Source organism: Urocitellus parryii, chromosome 4 (genome assembly GCF_045843805.1).
Source record: "Urocitellus parryii isolate mUroPar1 chromosome 4, mUroPar1.hap1, whole genome shotgun sequence".
Taxonomy (NCBI): Eukaryota; Metazoa; Chordata; class Mammalia; order Rodentia; family Sciuridae; genus Urocitellus; species Urocitellus parryii.
The window spans coordinates 30,556,130-30,581,087 of NC_135534.1; the positions used below are offsets into that span (position 1 = coordinate 30,556,130).

Below are 24,958 nucleotides of genomic sequence, written 5' to 3' on the forward strand. Positions count from 1 at the left end.
ACCTTTGACTTTGTGCTTCCATTTTACCCAGAGAGACAACCACAGCTGGTCCCTCCCAGCCTCCCATTTCCCTTGAATTAGAGACTTCTGAGTCCATTTCCTTTTGCCTTTTAATGTTAGCCTTTTAATATTTTCCAATAAGTGCTTTCAACCAGGCAGAATACATGTCATGCTTTCCTCATTATTATTGGTCCATCAATAAATATACAAAAACCAGAGGAAGGGTATGCTCTGAAAAATCCAAGTAGCAATAGCAATGATCATTGTACAAACATGAACAATGGGCCAGTCTTTCCTAAATCCACACCGAGGACTTACAACAAGACACACCTAGGACAAAAGCAAACGAACCTGCTATTCTTGTTCTTAAGGATATTTCAATCTTCCAGAGAAGTTGGATATTTCTTCTCTTCTACTGCTCTGCTGTGACATCACTGAGTGAATGTTGACACAAAACTGATTCTTGATGTTATGGGTTTCAGTGCAAAACCTTTTGAGAGGTTCTGCTGGAAGAATACATGTTGACAGGCTAGAACCTGCAAAATGGGGACTTGGAGGTGTCTTTTGCCTCATTTGATTTTTTCACCCAGAGCTAATTTAAGAAAGGCCCTTAGGAGACATAAAAGATTGACAATTGCGGGGAAAATTATGCCTTAAGCTCTCGGAGTTGCTTTGTGATATAGTTAAATGGTGGCCCCTTACTTTTGTAACAAGGGCCCAGTTTAAAGACTTAGTCCAGGCCACCTGGCATGTCATTGGTAGGAATAACATGTGGTCAAATTATGCTTTCAGAGTCATGGCCATTATGTCAAATCATTTCCTACCCTGCCTGTTTGTTGGAAAATGTCTAGAACGGGCAGGAAATCATCTTTAGCTGTGAGACTTGACTTTCCAATGTTCTCCCAAAAGAATCTGGAGGACAGGTAGAGCCTGGCAGGGCCCTCTTAAAGTCGATCCCAGAGTGGCTTGTGGCATTCAGGTTAAGGAGCCTGAGGGAGCCTATCTGGGTGTGTGGCAGAGCCAAGAAATCCCTTAGAGAAAAAGGGAATTTTTAATACTAGTGGGAGTAACAACCCAGAGAAACCTGATGTCCATTTTCTTTCAACTTGAAAAGGAAAATAAAAAAGAAAACCAGGTATCTGAACATGCAAGTAGCCAAAAACATTCACAGAAGGAGAGAAAGAAGTTTTCATTTTTAAGATTGTGGCCAGAGCGGAGGGAGAAGGTCAGAGCAGGTAGGAAGAGCAGCGGTTGGGAAGGAGTGGAAAGTTTGCATCTCTCCTTTAAATATATCCTTCCTGTCAACTCTTTGTACAAACCAGTCCTCCTTTTTAAATAGGGATTTTTTTCCCCCTTCTTCTCCTATTTTTGACTTGAAAAACATTGCCTGTGAAGCACAGCAGTTCAGGCAATGAGCGACTTTTCTGGAAGCCTAAAAAAGGAGAACCCTTACTTAAGAGCGTCAACCTTATGGGTTATGAGTAGCCCTTGGAAGTTCCAGGACCAATGGCACATCCTGAATGATGAAGAGGTGCCCCAAAGGACTTGCCAAGTTGGAAAAACACAGGGCAGAGGATAAAGCCATTATTCTCTGGTTTAGCCATAAACCTGCTTTTCTGGTGATAAGATTCCAGTGGTGGGAAACCCTGTAACCTTTTGAGGGATTCCCCAGGAACTTAACTCATCCCAGTCAGAAACTGCATGGGGGGCAGACAACTAACAAATATGCCATAAAATAGTGGAATAAGATCTATACCACATACCCCCCCCACCAAACTATGCCAATCAGTTGGCCACTGACCATACTTTTTTGTTTATAATCATGAGAGGTCAAAAGGCATTATGATATGGTTTTTAGAAATCACCACTAGGGTCAGGTGGTAAAATGGAATATGATTTCTTAAAGCCCTTCAAGGGGACAGAAAGGTGGCCATTAAAACCCCAAAGCGGCTGAAGCTCTTCTGCTCACAATTCTGACTCCAGAATCCGAGACAAAGCTTTTGAACAGCCTCAGAAATCAAAGAGTGCTGTCTTCCTTGGTCTGTGAGGTTTGGCTGAGGGATCCTGAGTGGGCGTCCAGGGACTCTGAGATGAGTTTAAAGAGGACCATTCTCAGATTATCCCCATGAGCTCTAGAGACCCAGGCGTTGCTGGTTTTAGAGACAGAAGGATCACAGCACAAAGGGTTAAAATGGAAGAAGTACAGATATTTATTAGGTATCAGCTGAAACCCTTTTATGCCTCTGACAAAGTAACCTAAAAAAAAAAATCATACTGATCAAAGGACCTCCAGGGTTTAATATTTCAAAAACACAGATAAATAGCTTACAACAGATAAATAGCTTCACCCTTTGGGTGTCTCCCAGAAGCATCTGAAAAATTTCCAGGGGGGTCTGTTTGTTAAAAGGGATGTATAACCAGTACACCCCAGACCCTACCCTCACTGGAGAGCAATGCCCAGGGACCGGCTGCCGGAGGGACAATACGGGCCCATTCAGATTTCCTCCCAGGGACCAATCCCTCTTAGCCCCTGGGAATGTCCTTAGCTGGTGACTATTAGCTGGGAGGTGGGGTATGGAGAAGGTTGGGAATCAGACACATGTATTTGTGGGCTTTGTTAGAAGCCATCTTTAGCTCACCCTGCAGGGGTGAAGGCCTCTAGTGGGGAACTGGAACTGTCAGATTCTTGTGGATTATTAACTGAGTCCTAATGTCAGAAAGCAATGCTGTTTTTATAAATTGGACCTGACTTTTAAAAACAAAACAAAACACAAAAAAAACCCAAAAAAGAGTAGAAAATTTTATGCTAAAAAAATGTCCCCAATAAAACAATCAGTAGCACATTGCATCTGTGAAGTGTCCCAGCTCCCTGTAATGGTTATATTTCAAACTGTGGTTTCTTTTCAAGTTAATGGTGTAGATGTTACACCCCGATCTTCATGTCCACATTCTGCAGGTTCCGTGTCTCATCGGCTGTCATAAATTGGTCTGGGGTCTCCGATGACTCCTTGTTCACCAAATGCACCATTTCCTGAGACTTGCTGGCTTCCCCGTTGAGTCCACTTGGCTTTCTGTCATCCACGGTCCCATTGCCATTGTTGATCACCAGCTTTTTCTTCTGCCCACACCTAATCATTTGTAAAACACCGAGAGAAAGGGTAAAAATGAGCATGGGTTCCTGGCCTTTTGACTAAGATAAAGTGGAGACAGGGTCAAATGACTCAATCACCATCTTCATGACCATCATCACTGTTCAGTCATGACCATGACCATCACCACAGTTTATAATGACCTAAAAGCACTGAGCTTGATACCTCCTCCACTTTATCTTATCAACTCTTAACAACCAGCATTTCTCAAAGTGAGGTCCCTGGACCAACAGCAAAAGCATCATTTGGGAACTTGTTAGAAATGGAAATTCTCAGTGAATCAGAAAACTCTAGGGTTGGGGCCCAGGACCTGAGGTATAACAAGCCTATGGGGGCTGGAGAATCCGTGATCACCACTCTGGGAACCCAGAGCTATTATTATCATCCTGTCACAGGAAGAATTGGAGATCTGAACATTTAGTATTTTTCGCAAAATATTCAACAAGCAGTAAAAGAGTCAGGATTCAAACCCTGGTCGGTCTGACTCCCAAGCTCTAATTCTTCTCCTAGCACACCATGCAATGGAAATGTTGACTTTTGTGAACACTGCAGCAGTTCCTGCAGACTCAGGTGAACCGTCAACATGACGATTGTAAATCATTCTGATTTGTGTATTCAAGAAAGTCGCACCACTTCCTCTCCCTGTCAACATTTCATTGGCCTTGTCAGTGTTATTACTGCTTGCACAGAGAAGAATAAAACAAGATTGTTCTAGAAATAGAGGCCATATTTTTGATTTTCCCTAACATTGGTTCACTCACATATAACCCTGGGTAGAAGATAAATTATTCACTGTTACTTTAGGTTTCTTCATAAGCTTACTTAAGACTCAAATGCAGAAGAAGATTTTCTACAAATGAGCATGAGACTGTCCTGCTATTGTCATAGCGTTGCCTCACCCTCCCGGCCTGGTGCAGGACTTCCTCTTTCCTGTAACAGGATCACAGCTACACACAGAGCAGTTAGAAAACGGTGCTTAACGGAAGCAAAGTTGCACAAAGTTGCACAGTTTCACAACTACCAAGAGGAGAGAAGGACTAGCTTTCGTTAAATACTTTCTGAACTCCAGACTCTTCGCAAATAATTTTCTATGATCCTTATAATAGTCCCACAAATGCAGCAATCGTCCCCATTACACAGCAGTGGAAACTGGGGCCCAGAGAAGTTTAATAACTTTCTTGAGGTCACCTAAGGGATAAGACTGACAGAGTCAATATTCAGATCTAGACTTTTATGACTAAAAGCCCGGCCCTGCTTGGCTCTTATCAGTGCTGCCAACCATCTGGATATCTGGAAACAGTATGAAGTCGGAATTGTTCACTTTGCCGCTGGATATTTGAGTTATAGAGACAAAGCCTCTATTATTCATGATCACAGGCCATTCCCTGTAGGACTGCCAAGGCTATAAACTTTAATCTCTTGTTTGGGGAAATAGAAATTATACCTCCTCCACAGGAGGTGGATCTTATATCCTCTGGCACGAGGCTTGGTGAAGGGTGGAGGGAAAGATGCTTGAACTACGGAGCAAATTTACTAGGACAAGGAGCGTGGATAAAGCCCACAGAGTAGGGTGCATGGTCAAGAGCAGGGTTTGGGAGGCTGGGCTGGGAGACCTTGCAGCTGTGTGACCTGGGGCTATTCAACCTCTCTGAGCTTCAGTTTTGGTACTTGTGAAATGAGGCAATTGAGAGTTATCAGCCTCACAGGAGAATGGAGAGACCTCCACACAGATCCTGGTACTCAATAAAAGAGTCTATGGATATTATTTATTGCTTTTGTGAACAATGTGGGTTGAGGACACTAAGCACTTAGACGGGTATCCGGAATACAGGAAGCGATCAAGAAGTGGCTGGCTGTAATTGCTGGCATAGCGAGAGCCATGTGAAATGGAGGAGGCTGATTTCCTCTGGCTGCCTCCTCCTACCATGTTTTGTGAACTATTAAAAGGGTTTAAAGGGCTACTAGTAGACTGCCACTTGCATGATTCTAAATTCTCTGAGTTCTTTGGAGGAAAGTTGCCTCATTAAAGTAATTTCTATTTGCCTGCCCGGTGGATGGGTGAGCAGGAGAATGAAGTACTGTGGCAAAGTGATTTGTAAGCATTAAAAAACAAAAAACAAAAAAATCTGTCTCTGCATGCAGGGGTGGGGACAAACGTTATTAATCCAAATGAAGCTGATTTTGGAAGTAAATAGCACTTGACTTTAGAACACAGGAATACTACACTTGACCTCTGGCTGGCTCCTCTCCTCTTTGGATTTATGTATCTCCATTATCTGTCTGAGCTCTTCTTGGAGGAGGGTAAGATGATTCTCATAAATAACTCAGTCCAATATTGAGTGATCTAGGTGCTTAATAAATAGCTTCAAAAGATAAGGGCTAAATTTTCCATTTTCCTTAGTTCTAGGAATGAAGGAGGAACCATAGCTGAAGAGACCTTAGAGATCATGCAGCTCAACTCCTTTTTATGTAAACTGGACACTGAGTCCAGAGGTCATGGGTATTGTCTAGAGTCACATTGCCAGAGTCACAGCTTAGACCTTATGACTTCCAAGGCCGGGGATCCTTGCTGACTTGTGTTTTGCCTTTGTCTTCTCTCATGGAAATGTCCCACTGTGACCAAGCACAGTGACCACCAGATGAAGGGCTCACCAGGAGGGGGCAGGGCAGGCTGGATGGGCTTTAAAATCCAGGAAACAAACTTTTAGGACATGGTAGAATTTATCTCAAAAGGCTTCTTCGGCAACTAACTTAACAACTGATTCATGTCTCTTCTCCCTGAAAATCTTTAAAAGATATTTAGGAATTTATTTCACGTTGTTTTAGAACTGTGCCATCAAATACAATAACCACCAGCCACAGGTGTGTCAACTGAATTTAAACAAAATGAGTAATATTTAAAATTATTATTTTATTTTTGGGAGGTACTGAGGATTGAACTCAGGGACATTCGACAGGGTCTCACTGAGTTTCCTAGTGCCTCAATTTTGCTGAGGCTGGCTTTGAACTCGAGATCCTCCTGCCTCAGCCTCCTGAGCCACTGGGATTAAAATTCACTTCTTTGGTGGAACTAGCCGTGTTTTAAGTGCTCATGAGCCTCAGGTGGCTAGTGGCTATGGACAAACAGTACAGCTGCAGCACGTGTCCATCACTCAGAAAGTGTGATTGAACAGCACTATTGTAGACAGCAGGATCCCAGCAAGCTAGACAGTGGAAATAGACCGGGAAGACATTTCTAAATCATGGAGATTAATGGAGGGGACCTACCAAGAAGAGGGTGGGTTAACTGCCTTCTGGGTTCACAGAAAATATTATTATTCCCATAAGAGCATAGTCCTGCGGAGATCTTTTCTGTACAATCAGTCTAGAAATGTCCTTAAATCCCTCCTGTCTTGGAAAGTCTTCTCTGACAATGTCCTCAGGTCTTTTTTCCTCTTCAGACACATTGGAACAATTCTTTAAGGGAAAGATGCCTGCAGGCTGCTTCTCTTGGGCTTCATCCAATATCTACCACCCCAATTGACTCCTGAAATGGTGTGCTCTTAGTGGGGGTGAATCAAGTGCATTTCCCTGGGACAGCTGTCATTCATCGAGGCTGGTCTCATAAAGAACATCAGCGAAAGCAATTTTGGAATATGGTGGGGGGTGGGGAAAGCTGAAGAAGTCATGGGACACCCTACGTCAGTGACTCACAGAGCACTTTGTCATGGTCAATCCTGCACGTCAACATCCTCTTTCAGCCATAATCCCTATACAATGGCTGGCACTGAGGGTGTTCTCCACAAATAATAAGTGACTCAAATCGGACAGGCTTATATACAGCCACTAAAACTCCAGATTCTTCTATGGAAGGAACAGCACTCTTCATTTTTTCCTCTTCCTTCTCACCAGTGCTGATGGTCCCGGGAGTCACCCAAAAGATATTTGCTGAGCTGGTCACGGTGGCACACACCTGTAATCTCAGCAGCTCAGGAGGCTGAGGCAGGAGGATCGAGAGTTCAAAGCCAGCCTCAGCAACTTAGCAAGGCCCTAAGCAACTCAGCGAAACTTTGTCTCTAAATAAAATTTAAAAAAGGGCTGGGGATGTGACTCAGTGTTAAAGTGCCCCTGGGTTCAATGCCCAGTACCAAAATAAAATTTAAAAAGATGTTTGCTGAATGAATAAGTCTGCTTTGAGGTCCTATTTTCAACCAAACGTTCTTTGATGAAAATAGGATTCCGCATCACTCTTCAGTGTTAACACCCAAAGCAGAAAGGCCCCAGCCTTCTAACAGGATTAGAAATGGGCTGTTGGCTTTAGGAATGCAGTAAACATCCAGGGGCCTGTGCAGCCGTTAACCATCCTTTAGCTGAGTGGCAAATCTGTTTTCAATTATCAAATCGGGACACAGTAATTTATGGCATCCACGCAGCTACTTTCCCAGTGAGATACTTGCTCTGCTGGGTCCTGTGTGTCCCTGTTTGCCTGTTGCTATGGTGACTGCTGGTCTTGGGAGGAGGGGACCGGGGACCAGGAGGCTCTGTCCTCTCTGCTGCTGCTGACAAGACAGGGAGCTAACCTGCCACCATGTACAGACCCCAGCTGCTCTTGGGGACAGCTGAGCTGCTTCTCGGAGGGCTCCCCACGTCGACAGCACGCAGGCCAAGGTCTCCATGGTGACATGTGCAAAACTTACGGACCGTATATGTGAGCATTAGGGGTACATTCTAGGGACAAAAGGACTGATTTCAAACAATGGGAAATTCATATTTAATTGAGCAACAGTAATCCAAGAGAAGACAAGGAAGCCGGGGGGAAGTACAAAGATTCTTTGTAACGGTTTCCCCAAGTCACATTATTTAAATTCAACTTTTTAAAAAATCCCTTTTCATTAATAGGAGCACATAGGTTTTTTAGACCCCTGGTTCTTGTTGTATAGAGAGAAACACAGCTATTGACTTTAATATAGTACTTTTTTTTTTTTTTTTGGTACTGTGGATTGAACCCAGGGGCACCAAAATATACTACTTTTATTAACTTGTACCAGTATAAATTTGGTACTATTGATTTCCTCAGATAATTGGAGACTACAAAGGTTATGCACAAGGTGGTATTAGTTGTTTATTGTTTTCTAAAAGCGAACAACCAAGAGTCTATAATTCTCTCTAGGTCTTCTCCCAAACTAAGGGGCATTTTCTGGCCTGTGAGATGATTCAGAGGCACAATGCAGGCAGCCCTACCTGAAAATAAGATTCTCTTACTTTAGAAGCAATCCCGGGGGACATCTACGAACGGTTTAATGTTACAAAGGTTTCATAATGAGTCTTTAAAGAGTCTTGGGCAGAAAATTTCCACTTATATAAAAGTACACCTTTATTTTAAAGTCTGCCTGGTTAATGCTCATTTCCTCTGTTGCGAGAATTATTATTGTCCTTCTGTTCACCCTGGGTAGCGTTACTTCTGGTGCCTGCTTGTGGCTTAACTATGTGTATGTGCCATGCAAATAATCTTCAAACTGCTAAGCCCCGGTTGAGGTAGGAAGAGAGAGGGGGCCTCTAAGGACAGGCAAAGAGAACACTTGCCCATTCTCTCTAGGTCTTCTCTGTCTTTATCCACCGGAGTGCTCTGTCTTTACCCACTCTCCTAAGGAAAGTTCTTTATTGTTCCATAGATCTCAATGTTAGCAAGTTTTCCTAGGCTATAACCTGAATTCTTGTAACTGCAGTTTCCAGAAAATAGAAAACATTATTACAACAACAAAAAACAAACAAACAAACAAACAAAAACAAGACACACAAAACTAATGCATGCTTCAGGCAAGGGTTCTGGAAGGTTCCATGGGCCTCAGGCTAAAGATCCCTGAATCTTTCCATATTTTGTGGATCCTCAAGGCACTTAATAAATGTTTATTTAACAAATCAATGAGTGAATCTATACTTCATTGTACATTCCCTGTGAGCTATTTCGTAACTTTTATGAGACAGAGTCTTCATTGGGTTTAACTCTGCAAAAATTAAAAACCATGAGATTCAACCACCGTTTAAAAGTGGGGGTCCAACGAATCACCAATGTCTCCTTTCTCTAAAGAATGGGACAGGAGGGTTTCTTAAACTGTGCCATGCCCACCAAGCCCTGGGATCTTGTTAAAGCCCAAACTCTAAGATAGGAGGTCTGGGGTGGAACTGAGATTCTGCATTTCTAACAAGCTCCCAGGAAGCCAAGGCTGCTGGTCACAGGAACTACACTCTGAGCAGCAAGGACATAAAGCCTCAGTTTGAATGATGCCTCCCCCAAGTCGCAGGCCCCAAGGGGCAGCCTCTTACCTTCTCCGACTGTTGACAGCAATGCAGACTGCGAGAATCAAAGCCAGGGCCAAGAGGGAGGCCAAGATGATGAGCCACTCTGGTGTGAAGGAACCAAAGGACACGCGTGAGCTTTGGAAATGTACTTTGTAAAACCAAAAATGCAGTTTAAAAATCAACCTGTTTCAAATAAGAACCACAGTCAGCACCGAGAACCCTCCAACCAAAAGGTCCAGCCACCAGACAGGTCATTGTAAAATAAGAATTTTTCTGTAGCTGCTTGTCCAACAGGCCTCCTGAATGAATCTTTTATCATCTGTCAGCATTTTCAAGTCCTACCACGAGAAATTTCTTTCCAAAAACACCTAGAGTGACTTGATGAGACTTGTAGATGCCTTTGGTGCAGTATTATTAAATAGATTAAAGGAAATTTATGCTTCTTTTGAAAGAAACACTAAACAAAAATGAAGGTCACATTCTAGTGAGTGTGGCAAAGGACCCTGCTTGGGAGGAAGAAAGCAGGTGAATCTGTGCACACGTAATGAGGGTCATTTGGCTCCATTTGCAAAAGTTTTCAAAATATTCATGCTTTCGATCCCATAATTATACTTCCTGGAACTTATAGAATCTCAAAATTAGCTGTAAAGATGCACTGTACTGTGCTGTTTCTAATATTAAAAGTTGGGAACAACCCAATATCCAATGGTAGGGGATTGGTTAAATAAATTAGGATATATCCATTGTATATATCCAAGAAGAAAATAGTAAATTATATGAAAAAGCTGTGGTCAACCACCAGGAATGGTGGACCAGACCACACGTGCCATACAGTTCCATTTTTGTACTTAAATCACATTGAAAGACAACAGGAAGAATAGAGATGAAAATAGTAACCATGGAGCTTCTGAATGGTCAGATATTTTCGTCCATTTGTTTAGTTAGATTTTTGAAAACCTCTTTGATACTATGTATGACTGTGCCCTATTGAAATACTATACCCTTGTTTGAAGATCAGGCTTTGATAGGATTAAGGTAGGACTTGGCAAGTGCAAGTTTTATACGCTTGCAATGAACCAGGGCTTGAGAAAGAAGAAAGATGGAAAGTCATTCATTGTCCACTTTCTTGAGAAGTCTTGGTTTCCTCCTATTTCCTGCTGGGTACCACCTTTGGCTCATCTCAAGTTGGTGGGGAGGCTGACGGGAGTGTACTATTTCTCCAGCCTACCCTGCACCTTGGCCCTGCTCTCTGGTCCTGAGATGTTCCATGTTCACTCTCACTTGAGCTGGGAAGACGCCTCCTGCTAATCACAGCTTCCTGCATTTCCCTTCTCCTTCCCTCTCCTCCCTGGCAGCCCATCCCCTCTCTCCAGAGGCTCTGCCTTCAAGGGTGCTCAGACAAGCCGAGGCAGAGGAGCCAGGCACACACCACATTCTTCTCTTTCCCCACGGCTGGCTCAGTTTGGAGCCCTCCAAAGAGGGGAGAATTAAAAGGGTAATTTACTATGCTGGGAGAGCCCTTCCCTTCTGTAATCGCCCTTTACCAATGGTCAGTTCTGATCCTGATCCAAATAAAGAACTGGCTTCAGATGTCTCAAATCTTGACACTCTTAAAAGTCAGAGTCCACCCCGCCCCCTCACTACTTGCACATGTAATATTTTCTAAAAAGTTTTTTTTTGGGGGGGGACTGGATCAGTGGATTGACCCTCAGGAAAAAAGCAATGAAGGGAAAAGAAGAATGTTTTTGCTCCACCCAACACAGATGGTCCTTATGTCTTCTCCTTATTTGCAATGCAAAAAAAAAAAAAAAAAAAAAACCCAGCCCAAGAAATAAAGGGGACAGTGGGTGGGAATAGGAAGGTCCTAGGAGAGCTCGGGTGATCACTCATTTATGAAGAAAACTTTAGCAAATGACATAGCACTTCTCTGAGACAGGCCAGGGGATCTGAATGTGAGCTCAGCCCATCTAGGTGACCCAGGGGACCAAGGAAACAAGAGTGTTCCATCCTTTTCTTCCAAGAAGCATGGTACTCTCATTCATTCTCAAACTTTCAAAGAGAAGCCATCAGGTTCAGGGGAACTTAATTTAGGAGAATGGGCATTTGATTGGGTTATTGGGGTTTCTTCTTCTTCCTGGAACATTCTGAGAAACTTTCTTTGAATATCTTTTTTTTTTTTTTTTTTTTTTTGCTTCACAGTTTGAAACTCACCTGGAATGTGGGGTTTCCTTATAGGCCCAGCAGTCGTGGTTGCCCCACCTTCTTGACTCCCACTTGAATGTCCTAAGGGGAAAAGCAACAAGATCTCTTAGCTCAAGTTTGGAATGCACAACCAGGAGTTCTTTCCAGAGCAACACGTGGGGCCAGGTTCCAAGGTCTGCATCACTAAGAAACTATTTATAGACTGAAGCCACAGACATGTATGGTGTTATGTAAAAGACATTGCAAGACAATCCATCCCCCCTCAAGAGTTCCATGCAATTAAGGGGAAGGCTCAGAACCGTTATTTTGTGTCAAGGAACATGAAAATGCTTAGAAGCTGGGTGGTGCAGTGGTTAAGACTTTGGGCTCTAGCTGGGCAGCCTCAGATTCCAGTCCTACATCTGCCTCTTGCTAACAATGTGGGCGGGGTCAAATTACCCTCCTTAAGTCTTGGTTTTCTCACTTATGAAATGGGGATGATAATAATAGAATCTACTTAATCATCATGTCACAGAGACTTAAAGAACTATGCAGTCGTGGTAGTTGTGTGTAGTTATTAATCTCTATGTTTAATTTAGGACCTTGCTCCTCCAAGGGTGACCCCTAGGCATCACTTGGGAGCTCACCAGGAATGCAGAATGTCAGGCCTTCCTACAAACCTACCGAAGCAGAGTCTTCATTTTAACAAGATCTCTAGGGGATGCAACGGTCAGTTCTGGTCCTGAGCCAAATAAAGAATCGGCTTCAGATGTCTCAAATCTTGACACTCTTAAAAGTCAGGTGTCCACCCCTCTCACTGCTTGCACATGTAATGTCCAAACTGAATCTAAAGATCACCTCTAATATCATCACAGAAGCCAAAACAAACACCAAATAATAAGGATCTGGGAGTGATGACCTTTTCTGTCAATGAAAAAAAATCACCCTTGTAGATTCCTTAGCCATGTATTAGTGGAACACACCTTTGTTGGAAAAAATGAACATTTTCTACTACTAAATATTGTAATAATAAGGAAATGATCCCAAAGTCCCAAATGGGAGGGAAGCATTGCAAGACCTACAATCCACAAGTCAAAACAATAGGTGGCTTATCAAAATGAGAAGGGCATCATATTAAAATTAAAACAACAACAACAACAACAAAACCCCTCTAAGACACCTTGCTAAGAGACTTACCTAAACTAAAGCTTCATAAATTTTGTGTTTGTTTTTGCCTTTTGATGCTTCCTCTACTACCTGAGAGCAAAACTTGAAAATGTCCTACTACAATGAGTTTTTTCCTCTAGCAAATAGGAACCTGCCATAATCTACCGAAGGCCACCGAGGAGAGAAAACTCAGATGTTTAGCCAGTCAGCGGATTTAGACAGCAGGGACTTAAATGAATAGCTTTTCTTAGAGAGTCAGACTTTGGAATCTGCAGAACAGACCCTGAAATCTTGATTACAGTGATTATTTGGGGTAGGAAGACTCCTGTTTATATAATTCGATGTTTTTGTTAAAACTCATAATAGAGCAAATTCTTACCAGATGTCTTACTGTTTCCACATACTCCAGCCCATTTTTGACAATGGCCTTTTACTCCACAAACCTCAAAAGTGTCCAAAGCACTTACCCTAAGTGCCTGCCAGGGTCCTTGGTCATTGGCAGGTCTTCACCTGCACAAGTTGTGGGATAGTGGCCATCTAAGTTGGAGATCTTTGGCCTTGGAAACCACCTAAGGTACAGTCACTCTCTCTGGTCTTTTTTTTTTTTTTTTCCTGACTCACAGCAGCCTTTGATATTTGAAAGGGAGACCATTAATAGATCATAATCTCTTTATTTTGATTTTCCAAAAAGTGCTCCCAGCAAGGAAAGATCTGGGTGTGTACACAACAACCTGAAACCTCCTGTTTGAACAATAGACACCTGCACAGGAGCCAAACAAAGAGACCAGCTCCCGCCCACCAGATTCTCACTTCAAGCAAAAGCTGAAGAGGATGGACAAAAGACAGCAGGCTCCCCTGAGCCAGAGAGGTCTACAAATCCATCTAGGGTAGGACTGGCAGGGAGAGCAAGTTCTGCAAAGAGGGGCACCGGGCACCCTTGGTGGGAGGTGAGACCCAACCTGAGACACGGGCAGAGAGCCTTCATTTGGCTTCAGCTGTGAGAAACGCAGTGGAGGAGAGAGCTTCTCAAACTTTGACTTCTACACAAACCACCTGGGGGGTGTTAAAATGCAAATGCTAATCCAGTCTGTCTGCGTTGGCCAGAGATTCTGCATTTCTAGCCAGCTCCTGAGTGGTGTCTCTGCTGCGGGTCCAAGGACCACACTTCAGAGTAGCTGGAGTCTTTTGGTTTCAAAGAGCAGGACTTTTAATAATAACTCCCTACTGTTTCCAAAATACTTGCACATTCCTGACACCTTGTGCTCCTCATAAAAACTCTAGGGGGTAACCGAGGCTGGTTGATCTGCTCTGCTCTTTACTAATAGGATCTGAGGCTGGGAAAGGTCAAGGGCCCTACCCAAGGAACCTTCAACTTCTGTCTCTACTTCAGAAGCATTTCAAATGAGCCCTACATTCCCATGCTCTTCCATAAAGGGTTATTATCAAAGCCACCATGTAACTATCCATTTTCAGATTGGCTTTAAATCTGTAGGCGATCCTTGCCCCAATTTGGGCATGAAGGGGAGGATGATAATTTACATGGATTAACTGGTTTGTGTGAGGTCACCTGGATTTGCAATGCTAACGGGGAACCACAGTAGGCAGCAATGGCAGAGCCTCTCACTAGCCCCAGCATGAGAGATCAGCTGCCTCATGTCAAACTTTTGCTGCCGGAAGTACTGTTTTCAGGGATGAGATCTGAGAGCAAACAGGAATCTATTTAATAATGTGTGCCTGGCAGTAACTATGGTCATCATGGGCTGCTTTCTCTAGACTGTGCTTATGAGAGGCAATGCATCTCTGGGTTTAACACCTGACTCTGTCACTCAATGGTCATGCCAATTTGGTTACTTACTTACCTTCTCTGAGCCTTAGTTTCCTCATCTGGAACATGGGAATAAAAAATGGTCCTTATATATGACACAGGGTTTGTAGTCTAATTAAATGAATCAATATGAGATGAACTTTGAATTTGATAATTATTGATAATTATTGCCCTATAGAAATAGAAGAAATAGCAGTCGCATATGGTCTAACCTCTGAAGTGTTTTGAACAACGCTGCTAACACTCAGTAAACTCTTAAGTGCTAGCCATTGTATCATGTGACTTTAAATCAATGCCCTGTGACAAATTATGGCAAATTTATTAGTTAGGAAACTGAGTCTCCAACCCTTTGTGTATCTTTCTTGGTTAATGTGTAGAGGAACTGGGATCAGGATATTCCTCTTTCAGACTCACACTCTTAGTCATTCTGGCAGATGGCGAAGGTTAACAAGCAGCCCTGCTTGAATTCTCACTGATCTTTTCAGATGGAAGACTTGCCTCCAGAGCAGTAGTTCTCAAAGTGTGGTCCCTGTCCCAGAAGCATCAGCATTACCAGAGAATTTATTAGAAGTACAAATACTTGGGCTGCACCCCAGACCTACTGAATCAGAAACTTTCAGGGTGGGGCCCCAGCAATGTGACTTCACTCACCCTCCCTGCGATTGTAATGCATGCTAAAAATGTGTGAACAACTTCTCAGGAAACACTGACTCACACTTCATTGGTAATCTTCAGGTTCAAGGATTATAACAGTCAATGACTACAGCAGTTTCAAACTCACCAGCAGATCCAGATCCATGTGTGGTATGGGACCTCCCACCTGCGTCTTGGTCTCCTGTCATGGGCAATGATGGAAGGTCAGTATGGTGCACTTGCATTTTCATACAACCCGTCCCTGGGTTTAATCTTTTAAAGGTGAGCAAGGAATGATGGAAAGAGACTGGAATGGGCCCATGATATTAATGACTGCTCACTACTTGGTGCAATGATGAGTGCACTAGAACTTTAATCGGAATTAAAGGAGCTGAGGTAGCATAGGTCCTCCAGGATGACCCTAGGAGATGTGCTTTTGGTAGAAATCCAAGGACGGCGGCAAAGAACTCTCCCACAAAAATATGATGCCCTCACAGGTCTGAGGTTGGGACTGGGCACTGTGTATTTTAAATAAAGACAGTAAAAATTGGATTATGAGACTTGTGATCACTGTGTACTCTGGCTCAGGGTATGGAACACTTAGAGAGACTTCTTGAAGGCAGGAAATGAGTTAAAATTAAAAAAATCTTGTGATGGAATGATTTAAAGATTCAAAAAGGAAAGTCAACCACCTATTTAGGGGAAAGGGGGTAAAATAAAAGTGAAAAAAGAAATTGGGAGATGGTAATAATATGTGAACCATGTGTATCCAGGTATTAGAATTAGTTCTTAATGATTTTTCAAAAGTCAAGTCCATATTTTCAATACCAATAGTTGATATAATCCCATCTTCTCAAACATCCATTACTATGAAGCTTAATCTTAGACCAACTCAAGAATTGCTAAAATCTATATCTACAGGTCAAATCCCGGATTTAGCCTATGGAAATTTCCTGTCTTCTCCACCCCACCCCAACACCATATTTAAAAAAAAAAAAACTAATCATACTAGAATCTTGTTTTTAAAAAAATCACGACAATGGTTTCATAAAGTGGCTGTAGTCATCCATTGAGAAGGTACCTGGAAAGAAAACAGTAACCTGATCATCCTCATTTCCCTGAAGAGGAAAGGTGATCACCCTCATAATTATAGTAGAGAGATTGCTTTGTTCCTTGGTTGATGGTTAGAATAACAGACGGCAGCACTTGCTGAAATGCCCCATTGTAATCCCCGATACCAAAAGCACCACCACCATCACCCAAACCATCACCAGCACTGCCACCACGGTTCTGAAAGAGTTAGTTATAAACATAGAGACTGAGAAAAATGTATGGGCGGAAATACACTTGGATGAGTGTTCGAATGAAAACCAAGGATGGGAATCAGACTATGCACTAATCATTTACTCCACGGGGAACCATGAAAAGTCTGTCCGTATGGTTACCACCTCTTGCACACTCCACAGAAGGGATCAGTATCTGGGAATACAGATTGTATAGAAGGCTTTTTATCACCAAGGTTTTGTAAACCTTATAGGATACTGTAACTATGAAAATTGCTGTTTAAAATTTAAATCCATTAGGTTGCACAACAGGCCTTATTTTGCCAAGAGAAACTAAGCAGTACTCTTTTTTTTTTTTTTTTGTACTAGGGATTATACTCAGGGGCACTCAACCACTGAGCCACACCCCCAGCCCTATTTTGTATTTTATTTAGAGACAGGGTCTCACTGAGTTGCTTAGCGCCTCGCTTTTGCTGAGGCTGACTTTGAATTCGTGATCCTCCTGTCTCGGCCTCCAGAGCTGCTGAGATTACAGGGGTGCTCCCAGGTGGCAGTGCTCATAACATTCACTTCTCCAGAAGAAATCCAACAATGGTTCTTGGAGTTTTTAGCAAGGAAGGATAGGACCGTGCTAAATGGAAAAACAAAAAACAAGAAATGTGAGGGAGCTCTGTCCTATCAGTATTGCTGAGGTCAGTATTTTTCTTTGAAATCCTGGTGTGGGCAGCCCAGAAGAAAGGCCAAACAAGTGACCTTCTAGAATTTCTTTTCCTACATCAGGCATAGCATCACACAGCCACCTGTTTTATGTATTAGGTTTCATATATTTTTTTTTCTTCTTTTGGGAGGAAGGATTGCGGAGGGAGGGTCTCTGTTATAAAAAAAAAATGTATATTTGAACTCACTAATTTTTAATATATTAATGAGCCATAAGAAGTACTCAAAGAGCTGATACTAGGAAGAGGGAATTTTTTTTTAGTTTCCTAGCTAGAATGAATGTTTTCTAGTCCCCCTTTTTACTGTGAATTTCTTAATGCACAGTGAGAAACAAACAAAAGAATAATTAGAGAACTGCTTATTTGAGAAGAAAAGTCTCATTCCAAGTACATATCAAACTTAATTGAATAAGTCATTTCTTTGCCATTACAATAAAAGAAGTGGTTTCTATTCATTAATAGTAGATTGGATCATGAAGCTTTTAGTGTGTCATAACTAGAAGAGATTAGCCACCAGCCCATCACCAAAGGTAAAAGTGATCAATCCATCACCAATAAAAGATAATTTCAGAAAAAAAGATATAATAGAGGAAATTACTCACACGTTTGGGTAAACTATACTAAATAGGCAGCATATATTAGTTGAATCAAATGAAATTGCCAATATTCAATTATTTCCACAAAACCATTAATTTCATATGGTTCAACTTGATAGATCACCAGATGAGGAAGAAGACAAAGAAAGAAATCTCACCATAGCAACCAAGTCACACACACACACAAAAAAATGGAAAGTGCCCTGGTAAATGGAAGCATTATTTTTATCCTAAATAAACCTGAGTTTACTGACAGTAGAATTGGTGTCCAGGATGAAAGTCACAAAGTTGCCTAATCACAGCCTACATAGAAAATAGCCCTTTAATAGGAAAAAAGTGCATGTGGTCTCTCTCTGTAAAGAAAGCAAACCAGATAACAAGTGGCCAAATTACCTGGTAAAGAGCCATCAACATTAGAGGTGAAATCTCCAACAGGAACTTCAGTGACTCCAAAGACCCCAGGCTGAGCAGGGGTCACTGGGATGAGGGTCCTGTTTTCCCTTGTGTCTGGGTAGTGGGAGGTTTTACCTTCCAATGAGGTAGTGGAGTCTTCAGGAGGATTTCCACCTCTTCTTCCACCTCTGCCATCATTCCTATCTGTGTGGAGGTGGAATCGATGAAAACCCCACCTGTGTAAGATCACCACCCTCCACGTGCTTCTTTTCAGAGCATGCGATTGCTACAAAAGCCTTCCTCTTGTTTTCCAAGAACAAAAGCAAAAGACAGGGAAGTTGGTCACACTATGGAACAAAACTGATATTTTTCAATAGATGCCACCTGGACGGCACTCAATGGAAGTGATTGTAATACCCAGAAGAAGTGTTTGTTGAAACATCTGCCTGAGCTGTTAAGGTAAGGCTTAGGCCGCGACAGCTGTGGCCTTGAAGTCAGCTCAGGTACTAGACAATTTTGCGCTCTTTCTCAGTGGAATCCACCTTCAAAGATCTAGAAGGAACACTGCATTGAAAAGCAAAGCGTGAAAGATAAAATTATGCTGCCTGCAAGTGAAATAGAAAACGCAAGTTTTCAAAGACCTAAGGCTACTAACTTAACTCTTCCTTCCTTTTCCAGGAGGGCACTGCTTCTTGGTCACCAGCACCACAGAGTTGCGTTCCAGAGGTCAAATGGCAAAATAATATTGTTAATGTAAAGAATGTAAAGTGATAAAATCAGACTTTTACAGCAATCGCAAATAGTAAGGAAGCAATACATTGTTTTTAAACCAAGTCACCAACTCTAGAGCTTGAGAAGTATGGCCTTGGAGATTAAGCAACACAGTTTACATTTAAGGTACAATGGCTTCTAAGAGGTCTACAGAGCAGAAAATGCAGAGACCACCATCAGATGCACCTTTTGATCAAAAGAAGCAGTATAGCAACAGCCAGCTGAGGTCCCTCCACCAAAGACATGGAAAAAGCACCCTTAAAATAGTGATTTTTTATCAATAGCTGAAGCCAACTGAGCTTTATAATCCTTACTGCTAGATGTGATAGTAGAAACAGTTGTTTGCTCTTTATCTTCTTCCAGTTCTCCATGTGACGTAGAGAAGCTCTGGGAATGACTGTGCTCTGTTTCGATGAGGATGAAGCCAGTGTTATTTTGAACCATAATACAAGTCCTCTGAGATCTGCTAACAGGAAGGATCTATGCACAGGTGCATGGGGAGAATGAGATGTGCCACACCACAGGGAGAAATATGCAGAAGAATTCCATTTTGTCCCTACCTTCTTCCCCTTTGTTTCTGGGTATAACCCATCAAGGTCAAGTGCCAAGGTGAAGCCTGAACCAGAACTCCCCACCTACCATGGATCAGCCCAGTTCCCACTACAGCATGGCACCCAGATGCTCAAGAAAACCAGAGAACATGGAGACATGGAAAAGAAATATTTAAATTTTAGTGTTCCTATCAGTAGTCAAAAGCATCTACTTGCGGGTCAACAAACATGACTGTAGGAAAAAATTAACACTGTGTAGGATACCTGTAACCTCAGAAGAGAAAGGATCCCATTTAGGATAGCCTGCTTGAGTAACTCAAATCAAATCTATACAAAGAAATACATAACTCCCTTCTAAAAACCATTAAGTGAAAGATACCATTTCATTCAATTATTGGTTTTTTGATCTCATCTGTGGACAGGGATTCTCATCACTGCACCAAGGAAATGGTTCCCTGGGCAAACACAGGACCCTCAGTGTTCTGAGGTTGAACCGTTGCCCATAACTGAAATCACTCTGAGTGTTGTGAATTCATTTCATTTGCATTCTTCTAGGAAAGGTACTGACCTTTGAGTTGCAGGTGCAAGCACTCCATAAAACACACCCATCAGCCATGACCACCACCAAATAAACATTACCAAGAGACAGACATCCACCAAATCCCAAACCCAACATCAGAACAAAAGCCAGAAGAAACATAAAATGGAAATACAAGCTCTTCAGTGGCAGAAGCCAGTTCATAGGCTTATTTACCAGCTCCTTTGATGCTTCACACTGTGCTATTTATATGGCCGACAATCAACACATGCTTGCTGATCTTTTGCTGGGCCTCAAGGGCTCATATAAAAGACTCTCCCCATTATGAGTAGCAAGCAGTAAAATGAGACCCTCTCAATTCTGGATTTCCTTCATATTCTGCCAAGAAATTATGAATGACTTCAGCCTGATCGCTAGGATTTGCCTGTACATATGGTGAAAAATAAGGCTACTTGAAGTTTAATGCTGCTTCCTACCGAATGCTTAGTGATAAAAAAAAAAGGGGGGGAGGGGCATTGGCAAATGTTCCTTTCTTTTGTCCAGGTCCTCGGGGACCCTGCCACCCTTGTCAATTGTCCACAATGTGCCTTGCCCCTCCTCTGTGGGTTAAAGTGGTTTCCCTCCTCTCTCTGACGATCTGGCTCCCCAAAATGTCTTTTCCAAGCATGAAAGCAATCTGTCTGCCTCTACTGAAGCAAGGCTGGGAGTCCAAGGAGGTGGTCAGAAAAACCAAGAGAAACCTCTGTCCTCTCTGAGGTCTTGGATGTCCCTGATATAAGTACCTAGAATGCATTTGGACATCCATTTTTATCTTCTTCTTTCCTTCCTGATCTCCTTTGTTCTTTCTTCCTCCCTTTCTCTCCTTCCTTCTTATTTTCCCTCTTTCTTCCTCTTTTCCTTCCTTCCTTTATTTTTTCCCCCCTGCAGAAAGTCATTGAATCTGGAAGGCACCAAGAATGAAGGTAACCTCAGGTTTCAACGACCCACAAGAAATATAAACAAGGAAGACAGCGTAACACCCTGGGCTGAGCAGAGCCACGTAGCAAAAAAACAAAAAACAAAAAACAAAAACAACGCACGATTCCACCACCAAACACTGCATCTTGACCAACATGGGAAAGAGCCAAAGCAGGAAGAGAGGTCAACAAACACGGCTGAGTGTCATCATCCTTACGAGTTGTCACTGAAATAGGTCCTGTCCCGTTGACGTCTTCCACCAAATCTGTGTTTGGATCGGCAGGAGGCTGAAGCGTTGTGCTATGACTGGAGTCCACATCTGAAGGAATTAAATCAGTGTTATTGCTTTATGTCCTAAACCACTGCCTAAGGGTCATTTATGTTCTGTAGCCAGAGGAAAGAAAGCACATAACTGATTTCAGAGCTCCAGAGTGGGGATAATTGTTGTTTCTCAGAATGTCACAAGAAGTAACCAGCTTTCCCTGGAGGGCGGAGTGGTCTCAAAAATCATGATTTTGGTTTGTTTTTGCTGAATCTAGAAAGATGCTACATGAGCACAGGATGGGACTCCCAAGCCTTGCAGAGGCAGAAACATAATCCATGTTAGTCCCATTCCGTGCCCATGGCCTTTCTTAGACACGCAGAATCACCTCCCACCTAGTAGGCAAAATGACTTTTTAACACCCTTCTTCCCTCATTGAGTCCTTTTTTGTTTCACAAAGTGAACATGTAAATAAAACTGAAAAAAAAAAAAAAACAATCATTACACAATGCTACCTAGGCAGAGGCCACAGGAAGTAGCAGGGACAAGAAACAAGAAGCAGTGTATGTCACCGAGTCCCTCCCCAGGAAGAGCAAATACGAGGTATCTTTGAAGTTTACTCTCTATAGTGACGAGTGGTGCAGAGACTTAGCACCAAAGTATTTGAGATCCTATTTTTAATAGCGATCACAGGTCTATTCTGCTGAAAAAAACAAATCCTGAGGGAAACAGAGGCCAAAGGTTGAGTCAATCCACCCACACTATTGCCTCTGGGGAAATGTAATCAGTTCCAAATGGCTCCAGAGGAGAGTGCTGAAATACTGGGCTCCCGCATCTGCACGGAAGTCTTCACAATCAAAAAGAGAAGATCATCAAGATCTTTGCAGGACAGAAATGTATGGCCGACTCTACTATCTCAGATTTCAAGGAAGAGGAAAGGCCAACTAACTCAAATTAAAATTCCTAGTAGATATTCTTGTTCATTTTCCTTTTTATTCATAGACTCCTTCAAGAGGTAGTATGCTCCTCTTCAGTTGAAGCCAGCTGTATTGTCCTTACCTGCTCACCATGTAATGGGATCCCTGTCTCTGCCTCCGTTTGAAGACCCTTTAGTTTGATTCTGAGGATCTTTTACTGCCTTTGTTTTCTACTGGATGTCATCAGAGCCCCCAGGAGCCATGTTGCACTAAAATGTGTGCAGAGGCTGCATGGGGCACTACAGGAACTCAACGCAATGGCCCCAACCTAGCCATTCAACGCTTCTTCCCTATGACAAGGGATCCACCAATCTGACATAGTTATTTCTTGCCTTTTCTTCCTTTGTGAACTTCCTTATGTGAATCTCCTTTTGTTAAAAAGAAAATCTTTTACTTCCTTTCTCTAACTACCCAAGTTTTTTTTCCCATTTCCCTCCAAACAGATCCAGTCCATCTTCCTCTAATGCTCTCTGGAAGGTGTGGGATGCTCTGAATTTATTGAGCAATTACTGTTGGCAATAGTGATTTCACATCTCTTTCTGCTTCACATTGTTAGGTCTATTTTGATGCTAAATGCTTTCTTTTGCCAGCTAATTTTGTTTCTTAAAGAGCATGGGCTATGGATTATTCAACTTATTTACTACTGATAAAAGAGGAGCACTACATACTATCAATTCTTGAAGTTTCTCCCAAGCAAACTGTCACCTGTTATGATGAAGAGAAATTCCTTTTAAGCATACAAGTTGATAGGATCAATTCACAATATTCTAATCTTGTAGAACTACTGTCTTTTTCTCTCTCTTTTTGAATAGCTCATAGGTAAATAAGAAAGAAGGCTATTTAAGAAGTCAGGAATTCCATTTCATTTAAAAGTTGTTCACCCATTAAATTCATGAACTTTCACCAAAAGCCAAGAAGAGTCTAAATTCCAAATCACTAAATACCATATTATCTCTAAATGTGACAAGAATAATCAAGTTTTCTGAGCCTTTTAGTCACTTTTTTGGTATAACTGCTCATCAACTCTTTAACCTCTCTGATTTTTCTGCCAAAGACAAGTTATTTCTTAGACTGCAATGGAAATAGTCACTGACTCCATAACCTTGTTCTTTTGAAACCCTTGGGTTAGAAGTAAATGGAAGAGGGCTAGGATTGTGGCTCAGTGGTAGAGCGCTCGCCTAGCACATGCGGGGCCCTGGGTTCGATCCTCAGCACCACTATTTTAAATAAATAAATAAATAAATAAATAAATAAATAAATAAATAAATAAAAGTATTGTATCCAACTACAACTAAAACTTAAAAAAAAAAAAACAGCAAATGGAAGAGCAATCTTGGGACTAACCCCTCCACATGGGAAAAGACTTCCACTTTCACAATATATAAACAATAATCCTTTAATGCTCTTGCAAAATTATTTATTCTAATGTCAAGACTTCATATTCAGATGAATGTGTCTATTTCTCCTACCAAGAAAACTGAGTTCTGAAGAAATTTCAAGTTCCCAGGGAAAGTAGATTGGCCTAAAACCCAGGACACATTGCTAAGAGAAATAACTGCATGATTTTAAAAACATAATATATTCATTAATGATGGTGGAATGTGACGATCATTATTATCCTAAGTACAGGTTTGAAGACACGAATTGGTGTGAATATACTATGTATACAACCAGAGATACGAAAAATTGTGCTCTATATGTGTAATAAGAATTGTAATGCATTCTGCTGTTACATATATATAAAATTCAAATGTTCAAAGGCTATTACCCATGGTTCTTTCTGTCTGATGACCTCGTCCCATTGGATGTGAGATTGGGTCAAAGTAATCAGTCCAGAAATCGTCCTCTTGAGGCTGTGTTGTCATTCTTTGATCTGGGTGGCCGTCGTGGGCTGAAGCTTCTATGACCATGCAGTTCAAGCAATTGTCAAAGTGTTAATTGACATTTGTCCAGGGACACACTGATATTTTTCAAAAGATTCTCTAGACCAAACATTACAACTCTCTTTCTAGTACACAGGGCAAAGAGATTTCATATACAGAATGTTTTAGCAGCTTTGGCTTCATTCATGCTCATTTTCTTGGCAACTGGCATGTGAACTAGAGGACACAAAGCATTAACAATTTCTGCAGTGGATGCAGGATGAGTTATAGGCATCAAGGGAAGATGAAGAAACAGCTCTTGATCCGTGCTGTGTCAATCCCCTTAAGGGGAAAGTAAAGCACCCAAGTGCATGATGTCATGCAGAGAAAACCACATTCCAGTGAAATACACAAAAGGTGGTTAGTGATCTAGAGAAGGAATCAGATAGATAACAGATTGCCACAGGCTAAACATGAAAGTTAATACCATTCATCACCAAAGCATGAATGGAATCCATTAGAAACATAACCTCTTAACAATGGGACTCATGGCACAAATGACATATAAAAATGTGCCTTATGCCTCTGCCCATTCTTCACCTATGGAGAAGGATAGATTAAAAAAAAGCTCACAACAGTATCTCCCCAGCAACAACCATAACCACATAGCCAGTCACTGAATCCCTTGCTCTACTAGGAATTCATTCAAAAGTTGCCATGCACTGGAAAGATATTCTGCATTATATTCTATATTGCAAATGGAAACATGGGACTATTTCCCACTGGTAGCAAGTAAGAATGTGAAATTCACATTCTTT

At 41.9% G+C, this 24,958-nt stretch overlaps 1 protein-coding gene across 20 annotated transcripts in view; it reads right to left on the reverse strand.

The window, feature by feature from the left end:
• Nucleotides 1-123: 123 nt before the first annotated feature.
• Nucleotides 124-24,958, reverse strand: part of Cd44 (CD44 molecule (IN blood group)) — an 84,231-nt gene continuing 59,396 nt past the window's right edge. For 8 of the 20 annotated variants that reach the window (XM_077798144.1, XM_077798141.1, XM_077798143.1 and 5 more), the window contains 8 exons: nt 24,047-24,178; nt 21,257-21,358; nt 19,308-19,397; nt 18,223-18,426; nt 15,383-15,436; nt 11,640-11,711; nt 9,453-9,531; nt 124-3,128 (listed from right to left, as the gene is read on the reverse strand). In XM_077798144.1, the coding sequence (XP_077654270.1) occupies nt 2,924-3,128; nt 9,453-9,531; nt 11,640-11,711; nt 15,383-15,436; nt 18,223-18,426; nt 19,308-19,397; nt 21,257-21,358; nt 24,047-24,178 (938 nt within the window). In that variant the 3' untranslated portion in view covers nt 124-2,923. The remainder of the gene's footprint in view (nt 3,129-9,452; nt 9,532-11,639; nt 11,712-15,382; nt 15,437-18,222; nt 18,427-19,307; nt 19,398-21,256; nt 21,359-24,046; nt 24,179-24,958) is intronic. The other 12 variants (XM_077798153.1, XM_077798150.1, XM_077798154.1 and 9 more) reach the window with 6 other exon arrangements.